Source organism: Pinus tabuliformis, chromosome 8, assembly GCF_031772625.1.
Source record: "Pinus tabuliformis cultivar Carrire ecotype Pingquan chromosome 8, CPIR1, whole genome shotgun sequence".
Taxonomy (NCBI): domain Eukaryota; kingdom Viridiplantae; phylum Streptophyta; class Pinopsida; order Pinales; family Pinaceae; genus Pinus; species Pinus tabuliformis.
The window spans coordinates 530,030,000-530,056,482 of NC_142294.1; the positions used below are offsets into that span (position 1 = coordinate 530,030,000).

Consider the following 26,483-nt stretch of genomic DNA (forward strand, 5'->3'; position numbering starts at 1 on the left):
CCTATAGTTGATTTGGTCTACATTATTATTTTTTTGTAAGCACATCTTCATCGTGTCCAATATATCACCCTGATTGGGGCGAGGAATTGAACCAGTGACTTCACATCAAGGAGGGCGGGGAATTGAACCATTTACTTCACATCAAGGAGTGCCTTAACAAAGCACACGATCGCCATCTATGAGGACGGGGAATTGAACCATCGACTTCACATCAAGGAGTGCCTTAACAAAACACCCGATCACCATCTATCCAAGACCCCGTAGATCATTTGATCTATATTATAAAAAAAAAATTTTAATTTCAAAATAATATTATTTATTTTTTTTCCCACTCTATTATATTTGTTTAGTTTATTATATCAATATTTTATAACAAACCCTAACATTTTTCTGTAAAGATGCTAAGATCCCTTGAATTATGGTATTTAAACATAAAATTCAAAAATCATCTAAAAAAATGGAAAAGTATACCCATATGATTATTTTATAGTGCAAAATCTCCTTAAATATCTTATCAAACAAACTTGATCCATGTAAATGGAAACCTCTTTGAAGTGAATAAAAAACCATGCACCATATTAACCCAGATTCCTAAAACTCTTACCAAATTCTTTCCATTAGCTGATATTATTTCACAAGCGGCCCTCTACAAACATTTGCATTGTAACAAGCTGCCCTCTATCTATAAACATTTGCATTGTAAGGTTAGGAGGATAATTAATCACGATTAGTTGAATAAAAAATTTGTAAAAAAAAAAATGTTTAGTTATTATAATGTGAGGAAGATAATTAATCACGATTTGTTGAATCAAAATTTTGTAAAAAAAAAATGTTTTAGTTATTGTAAGTTGAGGAAGATAATTAATTCTGATTTGTTGAATCAAAATATTGTCCAAAAATATTGCTTTAGTTATTGTAAGGTGAGGAGGATAATTAATCACCATTTGTTAAATCAAAACTTTGTCAAAAAAATTGTTTTTGTTTTGAGATGAATTTTTAAGGTGATTACATTGAGTGTAGTATAATATGGACTAAATATTGTAATGTTAAAGAAATGTCACTCTATTATATGGAAATGTTAGTTAAATAAAAAAAGTTAAATGGGATTGAAATAGGTTGGTTGTACACTCGTTAGATTATAGATTAAGGTTTTTGGCATATTTAAAGGTAGTGTGAATATTCTTTTTATTAATACTATTATTATCATCTAATAGATTAAGGTTTTTGGCATATCTAGAGGTAATGTGAATATTCTTCTTACTAGTGTTATTACTATCACTATCACATACTATATATAAGACAAAGAATAGAAAGGTTTTTTTATTTATATATATACTTTACATAAAAATTGAATTGAATCTTATAATCCATATGCAGTTTTTTGTAATAGAGGTGAAAATAATTATTTTTCACTAATTTTTGTAGTAATGCTATTTATACAGTTTTTTTTTTTTAAATCTGTAAAGTAGAAAAAAGTATATTAAGAAGAAGCATGCTAATTCAAAGTACAAGCACTTAAACTTTTTTTTGAAATACACTTAAAGTGTATATACATAATGTAATTTTGAATCATTTTATAAATAAATAAAAAATAGAGTTTTTTTCTTTATAGTTAAAAAATAAATAAATAATAAAAAAAAGCTAAATTTAATTTGTTATATTTGTTTTTATTAATAAAATTACAATTTTTTTTAATAAATAATAATTTAATCATAATATACATATTAAATTATGATTTTTATTATTATTAAAAACGATTTAAATAATAATTTTGAAAATTTTATTTTTAAATTTAATTAATAATCATATACAAATTTAATACTTAATACACATAAAAATAATTTAACGTTATGCATGTTAAGCAGTTAAATTTTTAGCAAAACTGTTTGAGAGACATCTAGTTGGAGTGAAAGGTTTCCCTTTATGGACCACTAACTGAGAGACATCTAGTTGGAGTGAAAAGTTGCCTTTTTATGGACCACCAATGACATAGTTTTCCTTGAATAATAGTGATGATAGCCACCAAAAATGGTTGTCCTCACTACTAGTTTGACAATTGAGTTATGATAGTTTTTCCCATTGTTGAAAAAAAAAGTTTAAATTATTAATAATAATAACTACCTTGGATCCATCTTAACTCCTCATCTACCAAGGGGATCCATCTTAACTCCTCATCTACCAAGGGATAAGAAAAATCAAATCCATTGAGGTGCAAATCTCTTTTAAAATGAAAAGAGATTTGATTCCTCTCAACACTTGCAAATTTAAAATTAAGTGATTAAAAAAATCAAATCCATTGAGGTGCAAATCTCTTTTAAAATGAAAAGAGATTTGATTCCTCCCAACACTTGCAAATTTAAAATTAAAATAAGTGATAAGAAAAATCAAATTCATTGAGGTGCAAATCTCTTTTAAAATTAAAAGAGATTTGATTCCTCTCAACACTTGCAAATTTAAAATTAAGATCAGTGATAACAAAAATCAAACCCATTGAGGTGCAAATATATTTTAAAATAAAAAGAGATTTGATTCCTCTCAACACTTGCAAATTTAAAATTAAGATCAATGATAACAAAAATCAAACCCATTGAGGTGCAAATATATTTTAAAATGAAAAGAGATTTGATTCCTCTCAACACTTGCAAATTTAAAATTAAGATCTGTGATAAAAAAATCAAATCCATTGAGGTGCAAAACTCTTTCCCTCTTTTAAAATGCAAGAGATTTCATTCCTCTCAAAACTTACAAATTTAAAATTAGAATCAGTGAAAAAATCAAATCCATTGAAATATAAATCTCTTTTAAAATAAAAAGAGATTTGATTCCTTTTTAACACTTACAAATTTAAAAATAAAATCAATATAAACTTGTAACCAAAAATATAATAACAAATTTTAAACCAACCATTAAAATTTTATTTGCTGACTTTGGGCATCATAATATCCATATCCAATGAATTTTGTGAACATTGAAGTATGTCCACATAAGACAAATACATCATTGTAATATCCAATGGCTTTCGTGAATATCGAAGTATGTCCACATACGACGATTACATGATGACAAGATAGGTCAAATCGGTGTGACGGTCTTTTTTTAAGGGAAAATCAACAACTTTCTTTACAACTTGTGACCATTGTGGCATCCAAGAACGTGAATCTATCATTACATTATTGGAGTATGCCCACATACGACAAATACATAGTTGGTGGCAAGATTCGTAGATATCTGGGCCGTGGCATTATAGGCGGTGGCAAGATTCGTAGATATCTGGGCGGTGGCATTATCAAAAATTTATTTAATTATTTAAAAATTGCTCACAACTTGGACTAAATGCTTTATATCTCATCCATGTGTCATACCTGGTAGTGGGAGGAATTGAAAATGCATTCACGAAGAAGTTGCCTAAGAATTTCAGCTAAATGCTTTATGTTTAATCAGCATTAATGACCATTTGTTGAATCAAAATTTGGTCAAAGAAAATTGTTTTAGCTTTGTGATAAATTTTTAAGGTAATTATGTTGAGTGTTTCACAGTCTAATATGGATAAGATAATGTAGTGGTTCTAGAGTTAAATCAAGCAATATTAAATATAAAAAATTAATAAATTAATATCAATTTACTATGGGAGATATTAAATATAAAAAATTAATAAATTAATATCAATTTACTATGGGAGATATTAAATATAAAAAATTAATATCAATTTATTATGGGAGATATTATTATGAAATATTAAATATAATGTTAGTTAAATTATAAAGTTAAATAGAGAGCTAAATAGGTTGGTTGTAGGCTTTCAAAATCAAGTTTGATTGTGGTTCAAGACCTTTGGCATATCTAAAAGTAGTGTGAATATTTCTCCTATGAGTATTATCATTATCACAGTTTATAAATAGAACAAATAATACGAGTTAAAAGGCCCACATAAAAGATGCATTGAAGCTTACTATCCATATGCAGTTTTTTCTAATAAGGATGAAAACAAATATTTTTTCATCAATTTTTGTAGTAATATTATCTATATAGCTTTTGCTGAAAAGTCTAAGGTAAAGTAAGAAAAAGGTATTAAGAAGAAGCATGGTAGCTCAAAGTCCAAGCACTCAAAACTTTATTTTGAAATAGGCTTAAGGGTGTATATGCATAATGTAAATTTGAATCATGTTATAAATGAATGAAAATTAAGGTTCTAAGAAGAAAAGAAAGAAGAAAAATTAAAATAAGCTAATAATAATAAAAAAAAAAGAGAGCTAAATTTAATTTGTTATATTTGTTTTTATTAATAAAATTACATTTTTTTTAAATAGATGAATAAAGAATTTAATCATAATATGCATATTAGATTGAAAACAATTTAATAATAATTTTCAAAACTTTATTTTTAAATTTAATTAATAACTATATACAAATTTAGTACTTTTCACACACACATATATATAATTTAATGTTATGTATATTAAGAAGTTAAATTGTTAACAAAATTTATTTTGTATGATTAAGAGGCCCAAGATCTACTAGTATTTAGTTGGAGTGAGAGGTTACCCCTTTAGGGACCATTAACTTGTCATTCAAGGTGAATTTAAAATTATAAATAATAATAACTAGTCTAACTTTTGATCTACTAAATGCTAAAAAAGATCAAATCTATTGAGATGCAAATCTCTTTTGAAATGAAAAGATATTTGATTTAGATTTGATTCCTCTATACATTTGCAGATTTAAAAATAACATCAAAATAAACTAATAACTAAAAATATAATAACAATTTAAAAAAAATCATTAAAATTTTATGTGCTGAATTTTGGCATCGAATATCCAATGACTTTGTGAACATAGGAATACATCATCGTAATATCCAATGGCTTTTGTGAACATCAAAGTATGTCCACATATCACAAATACATGATAACAAGATAGGTCAAATCGGTGTGACTGTCTTCTTTTTCCAGGAAAATGAAACCACTTTCTTTACAACTTGTGACCACTTGTGGCATCCAAGAACGTGAAACTATCATTACATTAATGGAGTGACATGGAAATTGCTAAAAAAATTCGACTTAATGCAAACAGACTACGACATTGCCTAGCATTAAAGGAGTGACATGGAAATTACTAAAAAAATTCGACTTAATGCTTAGGTCTAATCAATGTGATACATGGGGGCTGGTGGTGGCAGGATTTGAAAATGCGGGCTGGTGGTGGCAGGATTTGAAAATGCAAACAGACTAAGAAATTGCCTAACAAATTCTACTAAATGCTTTGTTTGTCACAATGCATCAATGTTCAAAAATGTATTGACCACGAGATTTCCTAAAATATTTCTATTTAATGCCTTATGTCTAAGCAATGCGATACCTGGTAGTGACAGGATTTGAAACTGCATTGACTAAGAAATTGCCCAGGAAATTTGCTCAATGCTTTATGTTTAATCACAATGCATCCCTATATGGTTGGTGGCAAGATTCGTAGATATCTGGGCTGTGGCATTCTCAAAAAATTATTTAATTATTTAAAAATGGCCCACAACTTGGACTAAATGCTTTATATCTAATCAATGCGTCATACCTGGTAGTGGGAAGAATTCAAAATGCATTCGGGAAGAAGTTGCCTAAGAATTTCTGCTAAATGCTTTATGTTTAATCACAATGAGGAGAAATTACCAAGAACTTCTATTTCCAGAAAAATGAAACCACTTTACTGACAACTTGTGACCATTGTGGCATCCAAGAACGTGAAACTATCATTACATTAAAGCGTGAAGCTATCATTAGATTAATGGAGTGACAAGGAAATTACTAAGAACTATCATTACTGCATTGACTAAGAAATTGACCACGAAATTTGCTCAATGCTTTATGTTTAATCACAATGCATGCGTATATAGTTGGTGGCAAGATTCATAGATATCTGGGCGGTGGCATTATTAAAAATTTATTTAATTATTTAAAAATTGCCCACAACTTGGACTAAATGCTTTATATCTAATCAATGCGTCATACCTGGTAGTGGGAAGAATTTCTGCTAAGTGCTTTATGTTTAATCACAACACATCAGTGGTATGCGGTTGGTAAAGTTTTGAAAATAAATGGGAAGAAATTGCACGGAACTTCTGCTAAATGCTTTACGTCTAATCAATGTGTCACATCCACGACACGACAAAGCAGTGACCAGGAAATTGCCAAGGACTCCTCGCCGCCCCGTTCAAACTAATGGATTATTAGTTCCTTCCTTCCATCCATTAAACCAAAAAAAGGGTATTAATAGTAAGAGAAAAGGCCTCACGACTCAGTTTCTTCAAGAAAACAAGAAGTTCAGAAATCAACCAGATCTCAGTGCTCAATTTTTCAATAGATTGGCTGAATATTGAGAGTGATTAAGGCGCATAATACTTGTTACTCTGGAATAGTGAGACCATACAGGCGAGGAGAACGACAACACTATTGAGGTTAAGTGCGCATTTCCCGGCTCTGCAACACATCTTCAATCTTTACTTCTTTGTTATTCATTTCTATATCCCATGGCTTCCTCCTCAACATCCACCTCCACCTCACATACCGTCAACAACGACTATGTGTTTGATGTTTTCATTAATCACAGGGGCCCCGATGTCAAGAAAACCTTGGCCACCGATCTCTACCATCGCCTTTGCAAACATGACTTGAGGGTATTTTTAGATGAGCAGGAATTGCGCGTGGGAGAGAATCTGACCCCTCAAATTGAAAGCGCCATTAGAACATCCTCTGTGAACATAGCAATTTTTTCTCCGAATTATGCATATTCAAAATGGTGCCTTGATGAGCTTGTACTGATGGTGGACTGTATGTCAAAGTATAAGTCCACCATCATCCCGGTCTTCTACGGTGTCAAGCCTACAGAGCTACGATGGGTGGAGGGCGGAAAGGGAGTCTACGCTCAAGCCCTCCGCGAACTTCAAGAGAAAAAAGATGTTGAGGGTGGACCAAGATACGACTCCAACACACTTAAAAAATGGAAGAAGGCTCTCTCTGATGTTCCAGAAATAATAGGTTTTGACGGAGAGAAGTATAACAGGTGAGAACACCACCCCTCCATGTACATCTTAGCATTTAATTCGTTGAATTATTAGATAAATCTGCATGGTGAAAGAGACTGACTTATAGCATGTACATCTGCATGTATTATTAGTTTGTATTTCATTTTGAAAAGGGAACGAGAGCGGTGAAGATGATTTCAGTAAAATCTTTGTTCTCTTAGCAAGATAAATAACATATAAACAAATATTTGAAGTACAATAGAGCAAAAGCAGATGAAATTCAGAGTTATACTGATATGGTAGCGAAAGTATGGTAGGATACTGATACCCTGAAAGGCCAAAATTGCATAGATCAGCTAGTTCAATTAGTTACTAGTCTTCTATGCCCTGCTGTGGAACAAAAGCTTTATGAAGGGAGATGCAGTCGGGAGAGTTCGTGATTAAAACTTCCAAGGGTTGCAGATGGCCCATGGTTATATGCAGCTTCATTTATTTCTAATTAGGGCTAATGACGTAAATTCAATTGTTCATAAATTCTTCTTTCCGTTCATGCCTCCCTTGGTTTTCACAGTGTTCGCATTTTCTTTTTTTAGATTTTTAGCTCTGCCCTTTTGGTTGAATGTGACTATCCTTTGCTAAATCACTGTTTATATTTGGTTTCTTTTATTGTTTAAGTGGGAAGACAGGTGTCTTGCAGTGCCTTGAGGCGGTCTTTGAACTCTGCAACCTTCCCTTCGTATTCAAAAAAGAACAGCTCCTCGAAGACGTCGTGGAAGCAGTGCTGGAAAAAGTTAAAATAACGCAGTATTTTTTTTATTAATAAAATTACAATTTTTTTAATAAATAATAATTTAATCATAATATACGTATTAAAGTATGATTATTTTTTTGAAAACAATTTAAAATAATAATTTTGAAAATTTTATTTTTAAATTTAATTAATAATCATATACAAATTTAATACCTCATACACATATAAATAAAGAGACATCTAGTTGGAGTGAAAGGTTGCCCTTTATGGACCACTAACCCACAGACATCTAGTTGGAGTGAAAAGTTGCCTCTTTATGGACCACCAATGACATGGTTTTCCTTGAATAATAGTGATGATAGCCACCAAAAATGGTTGTCCTCACTACTAGTTTGACAATTGAGTTATAATAGTTTTTCCCATTGTTGGAAAAAAAAAAGTTTAAATTATTAATAATAATAACTACCAAGGGGATCCATCTTAACTTCTCATCTACCAAGGGGATCCATCTTAACTCCTCATCTACCAAGTGATAAGAAAAATCAAATCCATTGAGGTGCAAATCTCTTTTAAAATGAAAAGAGATATGATTCCTCTCAACACCTGTAAATTTAAAATTAAGATAAGTGATAAAAAAAATCAAACCCATTGAGGTGCAAATCTCTTTTAAAACGAAAAGAGATTTGATTCCTCTCAACACTTGCAAATTTAAAATTAAAATAAGTAAAATATGTCCACATACCACAATTACATGATGACAAAATAGATCAAATCGGTGTGACTGTCTTCTTTTTCCAGGAAAATGAAACCACTTTTTTTACAACTTGTGAACATTGTGGTATCCAAGAACGTGAAGCTATCATTACATCATTGGAGTATGTGCACATACGACAAATACATAGTTGGTGGCAAGATTCGTAGATATCTGGGCGGTGGCATTCTAGTTGGTGGCAAGATTCGTAGATATCTGGGCCGTGGCATTATTAAAAATTTATTTAATTATTTAAAAATTGCTCATAACTTGGACTAAATGCTTTATATCTAATCAATGCGTCATACCTGGTAGGGGGAGGAATTGAAAATGCATTCAGGAAGAAGTTGCCTAAGAATTTCAGCTAAATGTTTAATCAGTATTAATGACTATTTGTTGAATCAAAATTTGGTAAAAGAAAATTGTTTTAGTTTTGTGATAAATTTTTAAAGTAATTATGTTGAGTGTTTCACAGTCTAATATGGATAAGATAATGTAGTGGTTCTCGTAAGTTAAATCAAGTAATATTAAATATAAAAAATTAATAAATTAATATCAATTTATTATGGGGAGATATTATTATGAAATATTAAATATAATGTTAGTTAAATTATAAAAGTTAAATAGAGAGCTAAATAGGTTGGTTGTAGGCTTTCAAAATCAAGTTTGATTATGGTTCAAGACCTTCGGCATATCTAAAAGTAGTGTGAATATTTCTACTTAGAGTATTATCATTATCACAGTTTATAAATAAAACAAATAATACAAGTTAAAAGGCCCACATAAAAGATGCATTGAAGCCTACTATCCATATGCAGTTTTTTCTAATAAAGATAAAAACAAATATTTTTTCATCAATTTTTGTAGTAATATTATCTATATAACTTTTGCTGAAAATTCTAAGGTCAAGTAGGAAAAAGGTATTAAGAAGAAGCATGATAGCTCAAAGTACAAGCACTCAAAACTTTATCTTGAAATAGGCTTAAGGGTGTATATGCATAATGTAAATTTGAATCGTGTTATAAAGGAATGAAAATTAAGGTTCTAAGAAGAAAAGAAAGAAGAAAAATTAAAATAAGCTAATAATAATAATAAAAAAGAGAGCTAAATTTAATTTGTTATATTTGTTTTTATTAATAAAATTACCTTTTTTTTAAATAAATGAATAAAGAATTTAATCATAATATGCATATTAGATTGAAAACAATTTAATAATAATTTTCAAAACTTTATTTTTAAATTTAATTAATAACCATATATAAATTTAGTACTTTTCACATACTCATATATATAATTTAATGTTAGGTATATTAAGAAGTTAAATTCTTAACAAAATTTATTTTGTATGATTAAGAGGCCCAAGACCTACTAGTATTTAGTTGGAGTGAGAAGTTACCCCTTTAGGGACCATTAGCTTGTCATTCAAGGTGAATTTAAAACTATAAATAATAATAACTAGTCTAGATCCATTTTAATTTTTGATCTACTAAATGTTAAGAAAGATCAAATCTATTGAGATGCAAATCTCTTTTGAAATGAAAAGATATTTGATTTAGATTTGATTCCTCTATACATTAGCAGATTTAAAAATAACATCAAAATGAACTAATAACTAAAAATATAATAACAATTTTTAAAAAAATCATTAAAATTTTATGTGCTAAATTTTGGCATTGTAATATCCAATGACTTTGTGAACATAGGAATACATCATCTTAATATCCAATGACTTGTGTGAACATTAAAGTATGTCCACATACCACAAATACATGATGACAAGATAAGTCAAATCTGTGCTACTGTCTTCTTTTTCCAGGAAAATGAAACGGCAAGAGCTAACGGGCATACTATAGGGCATTAAATGTCTCGCTACATGCGCCCCCATTGCAAAGGCCCCCATTGCAAAGGCGATGATAAATAAATAAAAAATACACGAGTGCGTGTTAAAGAGCTAACAGAGACGCATGTAGCAAGGCATTTAATGCCTTATAATATACCCCTTAGCTCTTGCTAAAACAAATGAAACCACTTTTTTGCAACTTGTGCCCACTTGTGACATCCAAAAACGTGAAGCTATCATTACATTACTGGAGTGACAAAGAAATTACTAAGAACTATCATTACCGCATTGACTAATAAATTGCCCACGAAATTTGCTCAATGCTTTATGTTTAATCACAATGCATCCGTAGATATCTGGGCAGTGGCATTATTAAAAATTTATTTAATTATTTAAAAATGCCCACAACTTGGACTAAATACTTTATATCTAATCAATGCACCATACCTCGTAGTGGGAAGAATTGAAAATGCATTGGCGAAGAAGTTGCCTAAGAATTTCTGCTAAATGCTTTATGTTTAATCACAACAAATCAGTGGTATGCGGTTGGTAAAGTTTTTAAAATAAATGGGGAGAAATTGCCCGGAACTTCTACTAAATGCTTTACGTCTAATCAATGTGTCACATCCAAGACAGGAAAAAGCAGCGACCAGGAAATTGCCAAGGACTCCTCGCTGCCCCGTTCAAACTAATGTATTATTACTTCCTTCCTCCATCCATTAAACAAAAAAGGGTATTAATAGTAAGAGAAAAGGCCTCACGACTCAGTTTCTTCAGGAAAACAAGAAGTTTAGAAATCAACCAGATATCAGTGCTCAATTTTTCAAAAGATTGGCTGAATATTGACAGTGATTAAGGCGCATAGTACTGGTTACTCTGAAATAGTGAGACCATACAGGCGAGGAGAACGACAACATTATTGAGGTTAAGTGCGCATTTCCCGGCTCTGCAACGCATCTTCAATCTTTACTTCTTTGTTATTCATTTCTATAATATCCCATGGCTTCCTCCTCAACATCCACCTCGCATAGCGTCAACAACGACTATGTATTTGATATTTTTCTTAATCATAGGGGTCCCGACGTCAAAAAAATCTTTGCCACCCCTCTGTACAATTGCCTTTGCGAACATGACTTGAAGGTATTTCTAGATGAGAAGGAATTGCGCGTGGGAGAGAATCTGACCCCTCAAATTGAAAGTGCCATTAGAACATCCTCTGTGAACATAGCAATTTTTTCTCCGAAATATGCATATTCAACATGGTGCCTTGATGAGCTTGTACTGATGGTGGAGTGTATGTCAAAGTATAAGTCCACCATCATCCCGGTCTTCTACGATGTCAAGCCTACAGAGCTACGATGGGTGAAAGAGGGAAAAGGAGTCTACGCTCAAGCCCTACGCGAACTTCAAAAGAAAAAAAATCTGGATGGTCAACAACGATACCGCTCTGAAGAACTTGAGAAATGGAAGACGGCTCTGTCTGCAGTATCATATATAACAGGTTTTGACGGAGAGAAGTATAACAGGTGAGAACAGCAGCCCTCCATGTACATCTTAGCATTTAATTCGTTGAATTATTAGATAGATAACACCATCTGTAGCCATTTATTATTATTGGTTTGTATTTCATTTTGAAAAGTGTCCATGTACATCTTAGCATTTAATTCGTTGAGTTATTACATAGATAACACCATCTGTAGCCATTTGTAATTATTGGTTTGTATTTCATTTTGAAAAGGGTCCATGTACATCTTAGCATTTAATTCGTTGAATTATTACATAGATAACACCATCTGTAGCCATTTATTATTACTGGTTTGTATTTCATTTTGAAAAGGGAACGAGAGGGGTGAAGATGATTTCAGTAAAATCTTTGTACTCTTAGAAAGATAAATAACATATAAACAAATATTTGAAGTAGAATAGAACAAAAGCAGATAAAATTCAGAAAGTTGTAAGAGTTATATTGATATGGTAGCGAAAGTACGGTAGGATACTGATATTCTGAAAGGCCAAAATTGCATAGCTTCTGGCTCAATTAATTACCATATGCCCTACTGCGGAACAAAAGCTTTATGAAGGGAGAGCGGTGAAAATGATTTTCGTTTACGTGGTGGCAATAAGCACTTCTATAATAAGATCAATAAAATCTCTTTTCTCTTAGAGCAGTTGAAGTAGAATGGTAGCGAAAGTATGGTGGGATACTGATAACCTGAAAGGCCAAAATTGCATAGCTTCTGGCTCAATTAGTTACTAGTCTTCTATGCCCTACTGTGGAACAAAAGCTTTAAGAAGGGAGAGGAAATCGGGACAGTTCGTGATTAAAACTTTTAAGGGTTGCAGATGGCCCATGATATATGGGCCTCATTTATTTCTAATTAGGGCTAATGACGTTAATTCAACTGTTTATAAATTCTTCTTTCCGTTCATGCCTCCCTTGGTTTTCACAGTTAGATTTTTAGCTCTGCCCTTTTGGTTGAATGTGACTATCCTTCGCTAAATCACTGTTTATATTTTGTTTCTTTTATTGTTTAAGTGGGAAGACAGGTGTCTTGCAGTGCCTTAAGGCGGTCTTTGAACTCTGCAACCTTCCCTTCCTATTCAAAGAAAGAACAGCTCCTCGAAGACGTCGCGGAAGCAGTGCTGGAAAAAGTTAAAATAATGCAGTATTTTTTTATTAATAAAATTAAAGTTTTTTAATAAATAATAATTTAATCATAATATACGTATTAAAGTATGATTTTTTTTTGTTGAAAACAATTTAAATAATAATTTTGAAAATTTTATTTTTAAATTTAATTAATAATCATATACAAATTTAATACTTCATACACATATAAATAATTTAATGTTATGCATGTTAAGCAGTTAAATTTTTAGCAAAACTGTTGAGAGAGTTAGAGTGAAAGGTTGCCCTTTATGGACCACTAACCTAAAGACATCTAGTTGGAGTGAAAAGTTGCCTCTTTATAGACCACCAATGACATAGTTTTCCTTAAATAATAGTGATGATAGCCACTAAAAATGGTTGTCTTCACAACTAGTTTGACAATTGAGTTATGATAGTTCTTCCCATTGTTGGAAAAAAAAGTTTAAATTATTAATAATAATAACTACCTTGGATCCATCTTAACTCCTCATCTACCAAGGGGATCCATCTTAACTCCTCGTCAACCAAGTGATAAGAAAAATCAAATCCATTGAGGTACAAATCTCTTTTAAAATGAAAAGAGATTTGATTCCTCTCAACACTTACAAATTTAAAATTAAGATCGGTGATAAAAAAAATCAAATCCATTAAGGTGCAAAACTCTTTCCCTCTTTTAAAATGAAAGAGATTTGATTCCTCTCAATACTTACAAATTTAAAATTAAAATCAGTGAAAAATCAAATCCATTGAAATATAAATCTCTTTTAAAATGAAAAGAAATTTGATTCCTTCAACATTTACAAATTTAAAAATAAAATCAATATAAACTTGTAACCAAAAATATAATAACAAATTTTAAACCAACCATTCAAATTTTATTTACTAACTTTTGACATCGTAATATCCATATCCAACGAATTTTGTGGACATTGAAGTATGTCCACATACGACAAATATCCATCGTAATATCCCATGGCTTTCGTGAACATCGAAGTATGTCACATACGACAATTACATGATCACAAGATACGTCAAATCGGTGTGACTGTCAGCTTTTTCCAGGAAAATGAAACCCCACTTGTGACCATTGTGGCATGCAAGAACGTGAAGTTATCATTACATTAGTGGAGTATGTCCACATGCGACAAATACATAGTTGGTGGCAAGATTCGTAGATATCTGGGCGGTGGCATTATTAAAAAATTATTTAATTATTTAAAAATTGCTCACAACTTTGGACTAAATGCTTTATATCTCATCAATGTGTCATACCTGGTAGTGGGAGGAATTGAAACTGCATTCAGGAAGAAGTTGCCTAAGAATTTCAGCGAAATGCTTTATGTTTAATCAGCATTAATGACCATTTGTTGAATCAAAATTTGGTAAAAGAAAATTGTTTTAGTTTTGTGATAAATTTTTATGGTAATTATGTTGAGTGTTTTACAGTCTAATATGGATAAGATAAGGTAGTGGTTCTGGTAAAGTTAAATCAAGTAATATTAAATATAAAAAATTAATAAATTAATACCAATTTATTATGGGGAGATATTATTATGAAATATTAAATATAATATTAGTTAAATTATAAAAGTTAAATAGAGAGCTAAATAGGTTGGTTGTAGGCTTTCAAAATTAAGTTTGATTATGGTTCAAGACCTTTGGCATATCTAAAAGTAGTGTGAATATTTCTCCTATGAGCATTATCATTATCATAGTTTATAAATAAAACAAATAATACCAGTTAAAAGGCCCACATAAAAGATGCATCGAAGCCTACTATCCATATGCAGTTTTTTTCTAATAAGGATGAAAACAAATATTTTTTTATCAATTTTTGTAGTAATGTTATCTATATAGCTTTTGCTGAAAATTCTAAGGTAAAGTAGGAAAAAGGTATTAAGAAGAAGCATGATAGCTCAAAGTACGAGCACTCAAAACTTTATCTTGAAATAGGCTTAAGGGTGTATATGCATAGTGTAAATTTGAATCATGTTATAAATGAATGAAAATTAAGGTTCTAAGAAGAAAAAAAAAAAGAAAAATTAAAATAAGCTAATAATAATAATAATAAAAAGAGAGCTAAATTTAATTTGTTATATTTGTTTTTATTAATAAAATTACAATTTTTTTTTAATAAATGAATAAAGAATTTAATCATAATATGCATATTAGATTGAAAACAATTTAATAATAATTTTCAAAACTTTATTTTTAAATTTAATTAATAATCATATACAAATTTAGTACTTTTTTCTCACACACACATATATATAATTTAATGTTATGTATATTAAGAAGTTAAATTCTTAACAAAATTTATTTTGTATGATTAAGAGGCCCAAGACCTACTAGTATTTAGTTGGAGTGAGAGGTTAACCCTTTAGGGACCATTAGCTTGTCATTCAAGATGAATTTAAAATTATAAATAATAATAACTAGTCTAGATCCATTTTAACTTTTGATCTACTAAATGCTAAGAAAGATCAAATCTATTGAGATGCAAATCTCTTTTAAAATGAAAAGATATTTGATTTAGATTTGATTCCTCTATACATTTGCAGATTTAAAAATAACATCAAAATAAACTAATAACTAAAAATATAATAACAATTTAAAAAAAAATCATTAAAATTTTATGTGCTGAATTTTGGCATCGTAATATCCAATGACTTTGTGAACATAGGAATACATCATCGTAATATCCAATGGGTTTTGTGAACATTAAAGTATGTCCACATACCACAAATACATGATGACAAGATAGGTAAAATCGGTGTGACTGTCTTCTTTTTCCAAGGAAAATGAAACCACTTTCTTTACAACTTGTGACCACTTGTGGCATCCAAGAACGTGAAGCTATCATTACATTAATGGAGTGACATGGAAATTACTAAGAAATTCGACTTAATTCTTAGGTCTAATCAATGTGATACAGATAAAATGTGAACAGAATTGAAAAGAAAGAGATGTAGCTCTCAGGTGTGGCCTGCACCTGGAGACTACACTCATCAAACTTGAGAGATCACTCTCGTCCACTCTATGTTCAATCAATCAAAGATTACATTATTAAATAGAATACTAGGAAATAGGAAGTTGCACCCAAACCCCATAACTATAGGAACTAATCCTAAACTAGGGAGAAAGTTACAACAATGTAACCATTTTCTCCATTAATACAAAAATAATACTAATTATTTTTAACTCCCCCCCTTAATGGAGAAAGGGTTCTCCTGGATTCCTAGCATCTTTCTAAACAATTCAAATTTCACTCGTGCAAGAGGCTTTGTGAAAATATCAGCCACATTGTCACAAGTTTTACAATATACAACAGCAATTTCTTTAGACTGTATTTTCTCTCTAACAAAATGGAACTGAGTGTCTATATGTTTGGTGTTTTTGTGAAACACTGGATTGTATGCTAATTTAATGGTGCTCTGGTTGTCGCTTTTGATGGAAGTGGGATTTTTCTGTTCTTTTCCTGCATCTTTAAGAAGCCTTCTCAACCAGATCGCTTCACACGTTCCTGCACACAATGCTTGATACTCAGCTTCACATGACGACAGAGCTACAGTACTCTGTTTCTTGCTGCTCCAAGCTATGACCCCGGAACCTATGTTGAATGCATAACCTGTGATGGACCTCCGATCATCCAGGTTACCTGCCCAGTCTGAGTCTGAAAAACTTGTTAGAGTAACATCAGATACATCAGTGTATAAAATACCATAATTAACAGTACCACAAAGATACCTTAACACGCTCTTTGCTGCTATCCAGTGACTTTCAAGCGGTTTTGACATAAATTGGCTCAACACACTAACAGAGTATGCCAAGTCGGGTCTGGTTGTTGTAAGATATATCAGGCTGCCAACCAGCTATCTGTACATTGTGGCATCAACCTCCTTAGTGCCATCATCACTGCTCAATTTCAGATTCTGCTGCAAAGGTGTCGCTGTTGTTCTACACTGATCCATACCAAACTTTTCCAACAGATTTCTAGCATACTTCCCTTGGGTAAGAAAAGTTTGCCCAGTATCTCTGAATACTTATAATCCCAGATAATAGTGAAGGCTTCCGAGATCCTTCATTTCAAAAACTTGTGCCATAAGCCTTTTGATTCCTTTGATTAAATCATCTGCATTTCCTGTTATAATCATGTCATCCACATACAAAGAAATCAAAATAATCTGCCCCTGATTATTGTACTTGGTATACAAATTTGGGTCATTTAAGCTTCTATGGAAACCATACTCTTCAAAGAAAGAATCAACCTTTTCGTACCAAGACCTGGGTGCTTGCTTTAAACCATATAAAGCCTTTTTCAATCTGCAAACAAGATGTTCTTGCCCCTGCTTTACATATCCTTCTGGCTGTACTAAGTAAATTTCCTCTTTTAAATCACCATTTAAAAATGCAGATTTAACATCAAGCTGGTATAATTCCCAATTACATTTAGTAGCTAAAGCAATAAGCATTATGATTGTATTTAGCTTTGCTACAGGTGTAAAAGTATCATCAAAATCTATACCTTCCTGCTATGAGTATCCTTTTGCAACCAACCTAGCTTTTAACTTATCTATACTTCCATCTGCATTAATTTTGGGTTTAAACAGCCACTTGCATCCTATGGGTGTTTTGTTTTTAGGCAGCTCAACTAAATCCCAAGTATCATTTCTAAGAATTGATTCCATTTCCTCATTCATTGCAGCTCTCCATTCCTTAAATTGACTAGCTTCTTTATAATTAGAGGGCTCTATAATGTTCAAAACTTTTGACATCAAAGCATAGTTTCTCAACTTCAATGGTAATTGAGTCTTCCTACCTGACCTCCTTGGTAGGGGACTTACCTCAAATTTGTTTTCCTCTGCAATAACTGGGCCTGCTTTTTCACCTTCTTGCTGTTCTTCTTCATTCTCTTCTTTCTGCTCCTGTTCCTGCTCCCTTTCATCCTCGCTGCTTTCCTCCAACAGCAATGGAATGTGCCAATCATCTCCAACATCAGCTTTCCTTTCCTGTACCTGTTCATGAAAGACTACATCTCTACTTGCAAATGTCTTACGAGACTCAGGATTGAACAGTTTGTATGCTTTAAACTCTGTGCCATAACCAACAAAGATGCATTTGACTGCCTTAGGGTCTAGTTTCTTTCTATCAGCTTTGGGTACATGTGCAAATGCCTTTGACCCAAAGACTCTTAAGTGGTTTACTGCTGGTTTAAATCCATATAAGGCTTCAAAAGGGGTTTTGAAGCCAAGAAACCTAGTAGGACTTCTATTTTTTAAATATACAGCAGTATTTATCGCTTCTGCCCAAAAAGTATTAGATAGACCCTTACCTTGCAGCATGCTCCTTGCGCACTCTACCAAGGTTCTGTTTTTACGCTCTGCAACTCCGTTTTGCTGTGGTGTGTGCGGCACTGTATACTGCTGAACAATCCCGTGAGATTTGCAGTATTTCATGAATTCTTTTAATTTGTATTCTCCTCCTTGATCAGATCGGAGAATTTTAATACTTTTTCCAAACTGTTTTTCCACCAGGGTTTTGAAATCTATAAAACATTGGAAAGTCTGACTTTTCTTGTTTAAGAAATAAATCCATGAATACCTAGTGCAGTCATCAGTAAACAACAAAAAATAGTATGCTCCCCCTAGCGACCTTGTCTGCATGGGACCACATACATCAGTGTGCACTAGCTCTAAGATTTATGTTTGCCTCCTCCTATCATGCACATGGAATTGTTCTCTGTGCATCTTTCCTAAGGCACAACCATCACAGTTTAACTGAATGTTACGAAAGATGGGGAGACCTTCGACCATACCTTTTTTTTGTAACAACATGAGATTCTGCAGATTCAGATGACCAAACCTCTGATGCCAGAGTTGTTCAGCTGTCGACTCTCCTGCAACCATGGCTTGCTTTGATATACTTTTTGCATCCAATCTGTATAGGCTTCCAACTCGCATGCCTGTTGCAACAATTTCATTCCTGCAATCCTTTATCACACAGTGAGTCTTGAAGAATTCGACATGCATATCTTGATCAGCCATCTTGGATACAGATATCATGTTTTTCTTTATTCCAAGTACATATAAAACATTTGAAAGGTGACTAATTTTTCCATTTGGTAACTTAACTGAAATCACCCCATGACCTTTAATCTGATATCCATTATCATCCCCTAGATATATTTTTGATCCATTTATAATTTCTTCAAGACTATCAAAAATTCCTTATTACTTGTCATGTGAGAGGATGCTCCGGAATCGACATACCAGATGTCATCTTCATTCGATGCTGAAAGGGCACAGTCGAATATGAACAGTCGAAATTCATGACTGAAGTCTTCTTCTTCAACAAAATATCCTCTGTGTTTTGGATTTACCTGTCTCCTCCTTGCCTCATCAGCCTGCTTCTTATAATAACAATCTCTCTGTATATGACCCTTCTTTCCACAATAAAAACATTTCTTTTCAGAGTGATCTGCAAGCATACCTTTATGACAGTGATGTTTGTGTGTTGTTCCTCCTTTCTGGACTGATCGCTGCTGTGACTACTTCCTTTTAGATAGTCGTCGTTTTTCCACCAGCGCGAGATCGTCACTTTGGGGGTTCAGATTCAGATTCTGCCGTCACTCTTTCTCTTGCTGCAAGATCGTAGTGAGATCATCAAACGTGGGTGTTTTCTCCCTTGCCGAGACTCCAGTGATGAAGGTTTGGAAATCATCACGCATCCCATTCATTGTGATTGCAACAAGATCTTCATCAGCCATCGCCACTCCAATGGCCACCAATCCGTCTTTAACATCCTTAATTCGCGCGACAAATGCAGTAGCAGACTCCCCTTTGTCCATCCTCATTGAAAATAGCTCGCTTTTCAGAGCCAAAACTCTGTTTGTATTCTGGGTTTCATACAGATTCTTGATTTTCGTCCAAATCTCTGCGGATGTTTTACAGTCTCTGATGTGTGCAATGACATTGTCTTTCACAGACATCTTCAACAGGACTTTGGCCTTGTTTTCTCGTTTTTCCCAGTCTTCCTTCTGTGTGGTTGCAGTCGGCTTCTGCTCATCGCCTGTCACTATAGTCCAAGCATTCGCACCTTCGAGCAGGGTCTGGATCTTAAACTTCCAATTCGTGAAGTTAGACCCGTTGAGTTTACCAGACTCGTTAAGGTAAGATTCCATCGTATTACTCATTGTGAATCTACTTAACAACAAAAACAATACCTGTCAGATCGATCTGTCACCTCTGCCACCGATCTGCAGTGTCTGGCACTCCCGCTCCAATGAGCAAATTCGGCGTTTCCAACACAGCCGAAACAATGATCTGATCACTATTGATCCGATCCACCTCTCCCGGATTGATCTGCCACTTCGCCGATCCTGCTCTCCCTGCAGATCGCCAAACGAAGTCGAGGTTTCCCGCAGATCTCCTCTGGCGCTTTCCCGATCTGTCTCTCCCGGACGGATCTACAACTCCGCCGATCTGCACCGTTTGCAGACCGCCAAACGAAGTTCACGCTATTCACAGATCCCCTTGGCGCTACCCCGAGCGAAAAATCCGCGCTAATTCAAAATCGCTTAGAGTATTTTAATTGGCGCGACTTTCCCGGTAAAATCCCGCGCTAATCGGGCTTTTTGGCGCTCTGGCGCAGTTTATTCCTCAAAATCCGCACTAATTCCTCTTCTGGCGCGACTGTCAGCGCAAAATCTGCGCCAATCCGTGCAAAATCCGCGCCAAAATTTTCGAGTCCGAGCCAGGTGTTCTGCAGTCCACCTGCTCAATCAAGCACACAGCTCTTGTGTACACACAGCGACAAAGGCACTTCAAGCCACACAGGCTATTCCAGCCACACAGGCAAGCTAGCTACTACAGGGACTTCAGCCTCACAGGTGACAAAAGATCAGGCTCACTCAAAATCTGAGCTCTGATACCAAGATAAAATGTGAACAGAATTGAAAAGAAAGAGATGTAGCTCTCAGGTGTGGCCTGCACCTAGAGACTACACTCATCAAACTTGAGAGATCACTCTCGTCCACTCTATGTTCAATTAATCAAACATTACATTATTAAATAGAATACTAGGAAATAGGAAATTGCACCCAAACCCCATAACTATAGGAACTAATCCTAAACTAGGGAGAAAGTTACAACAATGTAACCATTTTCTCTATTAATACAAAAATAATACTAATTATTTTTAACTATGAAGACTGGTGGTGGCACGATTTGAAAATGCACTGACTAAGAAAATTGCTTAACAAATTCTGCTAAATGCTTTGTTTAATCACAATGCATCAATGTATTGACCACGAAATTTCCTAAAATATTTCTATTTAATGCCTTATGTCTAATCAATGCGATACCTGGTAGTGACAGGATTTGAAACTATATTGAATAAGAAGTTGCCCAGGAAATTTGCTCAATGCTTTATGTTTAATCACAATGCATCCCTATATGGTTGGTGGCAAGATTCGTAGATATCTGGGCGGTGGCATTCTCAAAAATTTATTTAATTATTTAAAAATGGCCCACAACTTGGACTAAATGCTTTGTATCTAATCCATGCGTCCTACCTGGTAGTGGGAAGAATTGAAAATGCATTCGGGGAGAAGTTGCATAAGAATTTCTGCTAAATGCTTTATGTTTAATCACAATAAGGAGAAATTGCCCGGAACTTCTTTTTCCAAGAAAATGAAACAACTTTCCTTACCACTTGTGACCATTGTGGCATCCAAGAATGTGAAGCTATCATTAAATTAAAACGTGAAGCTATCATTACATTTCATTACATTAATGGCGTGACAAGGAAATTACTAAAAACTATCATTACTGCATTGACTAAAACATTGCTCACGAAATTTGCTGAATGCTTTATGTTTAATCACAATGCATCCGTATATAGTTGGTGGCAAGATTTGTAGATATCTGGGCGGTGGCATTATTAAAAATTTATTTAATTATTTAAAAATTGCCCACAACTTGGACTAAATGCTTATATCTAATCAATGCGTCACTAGCATACCTGCTAGTGGGAAGAATTTCTGCTAAGTGCTTTATGTTTAATCACAACACATTAGTGGTATGCCCTTTTGGTTGAATGTGACTATCCTTTGCTAAATCACTGTTTATGTTTGGTTTCTCTTGTTGTTTAAGTGGGAAGACAGGTGTCTTGCAGTGCCCTGAGGCGGTATTCAAAGAACAGCTCCTCAAAGACGTCGTGGAAGCAGTTCTCAAAAAGGTTAAACTAACGCTGCATGTGTCAGAATATCCAACAGGCTTGCAAGAAAAATTAAACGATTTTGGAACCACAATGTCATTGCAGCAGGGAGATGGTAAGGTTAGAGTTATAGGAATTGTGGGCCTTGGAGGGGTTGGCAAAACCACCCTAGCGAAAGAGTTCTATAATATTCAGAGATCAAAATACAAGCGACTTTGCATTTTAGAGGATATCAGAGACAATCCTTTAACTACCTTGCAGAAATACCTTCTAAAGGACTTAACCCAGAAGGACGAGGAAATACGCAGCATTAATGAAGGTAAAGGAAAGCTCCGAAGGCTTCTCCCATCTTCTGATTGTCTCATTATTTTAGATGATGTAGATAATATTGAGCAGCTGGAGGCATTACTTTATCCAGCGAAGGATGCCCTTAAAAGCAGTAGCTTAATTTTAGTGACATCTCGCAATAAGGATGTTCTCACAAGCTCAGACATCCCAGAATCATCCATATACATTCTGAAAGGCCTCAGTCGACTGCACTCCAAAAAGCTCTTTTGCTCGCATGCATTCGGCCAGCATCATCCTACTGCGAGATTTGACATAGTGGTTGACAAGTTTTTGGATTCCTGCGGTGGATTACCATTATCTATTAAAGTACTTGGCTCGCTTCTTCGTGGAAAAAATGATTTAAATCATTGGGAAGCACTATTGCGCAAAATCTCCAAATTGCTTCCTGAAGATATACGAGGCAGGCTAAAAATTAGCTATGACGGTCTCGATGAGGAGGAGAAAAATATATTCTTAGACATTGCGTGCTTCTTCAGAGGAGAAGACAGAGATAGAGTCATTAGAATATTGAATGGAACCGGCTGGGAAGGATCGCTGGGCCTTTGGAAGCTGGAAAACAGATGTTTGGTGCAAGTGGACAGTGAAAACCATCTGAGAATGCATGACCATGTCAGAGACATGGGCAGATATCTGGCGGAGAAGGAACCTCCTGATGGCGAGCTTCGGCTTTGGAACCCAACTGACAACCTTTTTCATAAGCTTTCCGGCCAATTACCTGTAAGTATTTTGAAGTGTTTTCGACAGATTTCCAATTAGCGTCCTGTTATCACAATTGTGTCTGGTTAGTTTTGAATTCTTAAAACTTTGCAAGAATGAATCTTGTTTCTAACAGCTCTGAGTGAACAATTCAGGTGCGTGGAATTAGCCTGGTAGATGGAAATGAGGTTGAACAATCTTTCAAAAACCTTGCGGAGCCTGCTCGCACTCGTTTATTGAGTAATATGAGCAGGTTGCAGTTGCTTAAGGCTGAAGGTTATTTTCCTAAATGCCTATTGAATGTTTGCCACCATTTGCCAAACCTAATATATTTAAAGTGGCTGAACTGTCCTAAGTCCTCCTTCCCTTCTTGGATTCCAACAAAGAATTTAAGAGTTTTACATATAGAGGGAAAAATTTTGAAAACACTCTGGCAACACGAATCTCAGGTATTCTTCTTAAATTTCTATTTCTTGTTTTTTCTTCAAATTGTAAAAATTTACTGCATTTAAGAATTGTCTTCCTCTAACACACTGCCTGTGACATTTACAGTCTTAGACGTACTTTAATAATGTATGTGAACAATGCAGGCACCTCTGCAGCTAAGGGAATTGCGTATTTGCTCTTCCTATCTGCAGACGCTTCCGGACTCGGTTGGGAACCTAGCAGGCCTCCAACATCTCGACTTGTGTGGTTGCTACGATCTGCAGACGCTTCCGGACTCGGTTGGGAACTTAGCAGACCTCCACCATCTCGACTTGACCGGCTCCGCTCTGCAGACGCTTCCGGACTGGGTTGGGAATCTAGCAGGCCTCCAACGTCTCGACTTGGGCTGCTCCGCTCTGCAGACGCTTCCGGACTCGGTTGGGAACCTAGCAGGCCTCCAACATCTCGACTTGGGCGGCTGCTCCGCTCTGCAGACGCTTCCGGACTCGGTTGGGAACCTAGCAGGCCTCCAACATCTCGACTTGAGCCACTGCTACGCTTTGCAGACGCTTCCGAACTCGGTTGGGAACCTAGCAAGCCTCCAACATCTCGACTTGGGCCGCTGCTCCGCTCTGCAGAGGCTTCCGGACTCGGTTGGGAACCTAGCAGGCCTCCAACATCTCAACTTGTGCCGCTGCTCCGCTCTGCAGACGCTTCTGGACTCTGTTGGGAACCTAGCAGGCCTCCTCCAACGTCTCGACTTGTGCTGCTACTACGTTCTGCAGACGCTTCCGAACCCGAGCTGCTGCTACGCTCTGCAGACGCTTCCAAACTCGTTTGGGGAACTAAGAAGCCTCCAACGTCTCAACTTGCGCGGCTGCTACGCTCTGCAGACGCTTCCAAACTCGTTTGGGGAACTATCAAGCCTCCAAAGTCTCAACTTGCGCGGCTGCTACGCTCTGCAGACGCTTCCAAACTCGTTTGGGGAACTAGCAAGCCTCCAACGTCTCAACTTGCGCGAATGTACGGTAGGTTGCGCGAATGTACGGTAGGATACCGATATTCTGAAAGGCCAAAATTGCATAGCGTCTGGCTCAATTAGTTACTATATGCCCTACTGTGGAACAAAAGCTTTATGAAGGGAGAGCGGTGAAAATGATTTTCGTTTACGTGGTGGCAATAAGCACTTCCATAATAAGATCAATAAAATCTCTTTTCTCTTAGAGCAGTTGAAGTAGAATGGTAGCGAAAGTATGGTGGGATACTGATAACCCGAAAGGCCAAAATTGCATAGCTTCTGGCTCAATTAGTTACTAGTCTTCTATGCCCTACTGTGGAACAAAAGCTTTATGAAGGGAGAGGAAATCGGGAGAGTTCGTGATTAAAACTTTTAAGGGTTGCAGATGGCCCATGGATATATGGGCCTCATTTATTTCTAATTAGGGCTAATGACGTAAATTCAACTGTTTATAAATTCTTCTTTCCGTTCATGCCTCCCTTGGTTTTCACAGTGCTTGCATTTTCTTTTTTTAGATTTTTAGCTCTGCCCTTTTGGTTGAATGTGACTATCCTTCGCTAAATCACTGTTTATATTTTGTTTCTTTTATTGTTTAAGTGGAAAGGCAGGTGTCTTGCAGTGCCTTAAGGCGGCCTTTGAACACTGCAACCTTCCCTTCGTATTCAAAGAAGAACAGCTCCTCGAAGACGTCGTGGAAGCAGTGCTGGAAAAAGTTAAAATAATGCAGTATTTTTTTTATTAATAAAATTGCGAAGTTTTTAATAAATAATAATTTAATCATAATATACGTATTAAAGTATGATTTTTTTTCGTTGAAAACCATTTAAATAATAATTTTGAAAATTTTATTTTTTAATTTAATTAATAATCATATACAAATTTAATACTTCATACATATATAAATAATTTAATGTTATGCATGTTAAGCAGTTAAATTTTTAGCAAAACTGTTTGAGAGACATCTAGTTAGAGTGAAAAGTTGCCCTTTATGGACCATTAACCTAGAGACATCTAGTTGGAGTGAAAAGTTGCCTCTTTATGGACCACCAATGACATAGTTTTCCTTAAATAATAGTGATGTTAGCCACCAAAATGGTTGTCCTCACAACTAGTTTGACAATTGAGTTATGATAGTTCTTCCGGTTGTTAGAAAAAAAAAGTTTAAATTATTAATAATAATAACTACCTTGGATTCATCTTAACTCCTCATCTACCAAGGTATTCATCTTAACTCCTCATCTACCAAGTGATAAGAAAAATCAAATCCATTGAGGTGCAAATCTCTTTTAAAATGAAAAGAGATTTGATTCCTCTCAACACTTGCAAATTTAAAATTAAGATCGGTGATAAAAAAATCAAATCCATTGAGGTGCAAAACTCTTTCCCTCTTTCAAAATGAAAGAGATTTGATTCCTCTCAATACTTACAAATTTAAAATTAAAATCAGTGAAAAATCAAATCTATTGAAATATAAATCTCTTTTAAAATGAAAAGAGATTTGATTCCTTCAACATTTACAAATTTAAAAATAAAATCAATATAAACTTGTAACAAAAAATATAATAACAAATTTTAAACCAACCATTAAAATTTTATTTACTGACTTTTGGCATCCTAATATCCATATCCAATGAATTTTGTGAACATTGAAATATGTCCACATACCACAAATACATCATCATAATATCCAATGGCTTTCGTGAACATCGAAGTATGTCCACATACGACAATTACATGATCACAAGATACGTCAAATCGGTGTGACTCTCTTCTTT

General features: G+C 34.2%; 1 protein-coding gene across 2 annotated transcripts; it reads left to right on the top strand.

Moving 5' to 3' along the window:
• The first annotated feature begins 6,170 nt into the window (after positions 1-6,170).
• LOC149236492 (disease resistance protein Roq1-like) lies at positions 6,171-25,386 on the top strand. Of its 2 annotated transcripts, none has more exons than XM_089372411.1 (4): positions 6,171-7,050; positions 22,157-23,285; positions 23,420-23,713; positions 23,855-25,359. In XM_089372411.1, exons 1-4 carry the CDS (start codon positions 6,518-6,520, stop codon positions 24,740-24,742), a joined length of 2,844 nt encoding a protein of 947 aa, XP_089228537.1. In that variant the 5' UTR covers positions 6,171-6,517; the 3' UTR covers positions 24,743-25,359. The 2 variants fall into 2 exon arrangements, with proteins under 2 accessions (XP_089228537.1, XP_089228538.1); XM_089372412.1 differs by lacking the exon at positions 6,171-7,050 and adding an exon at positions 11,347-11,880 and having other exon boundaries at positions 23,855-25,386.
• The last annotated feature ends 1,097 nt before the right edge of the window (positions 25,387-26,483 follow it).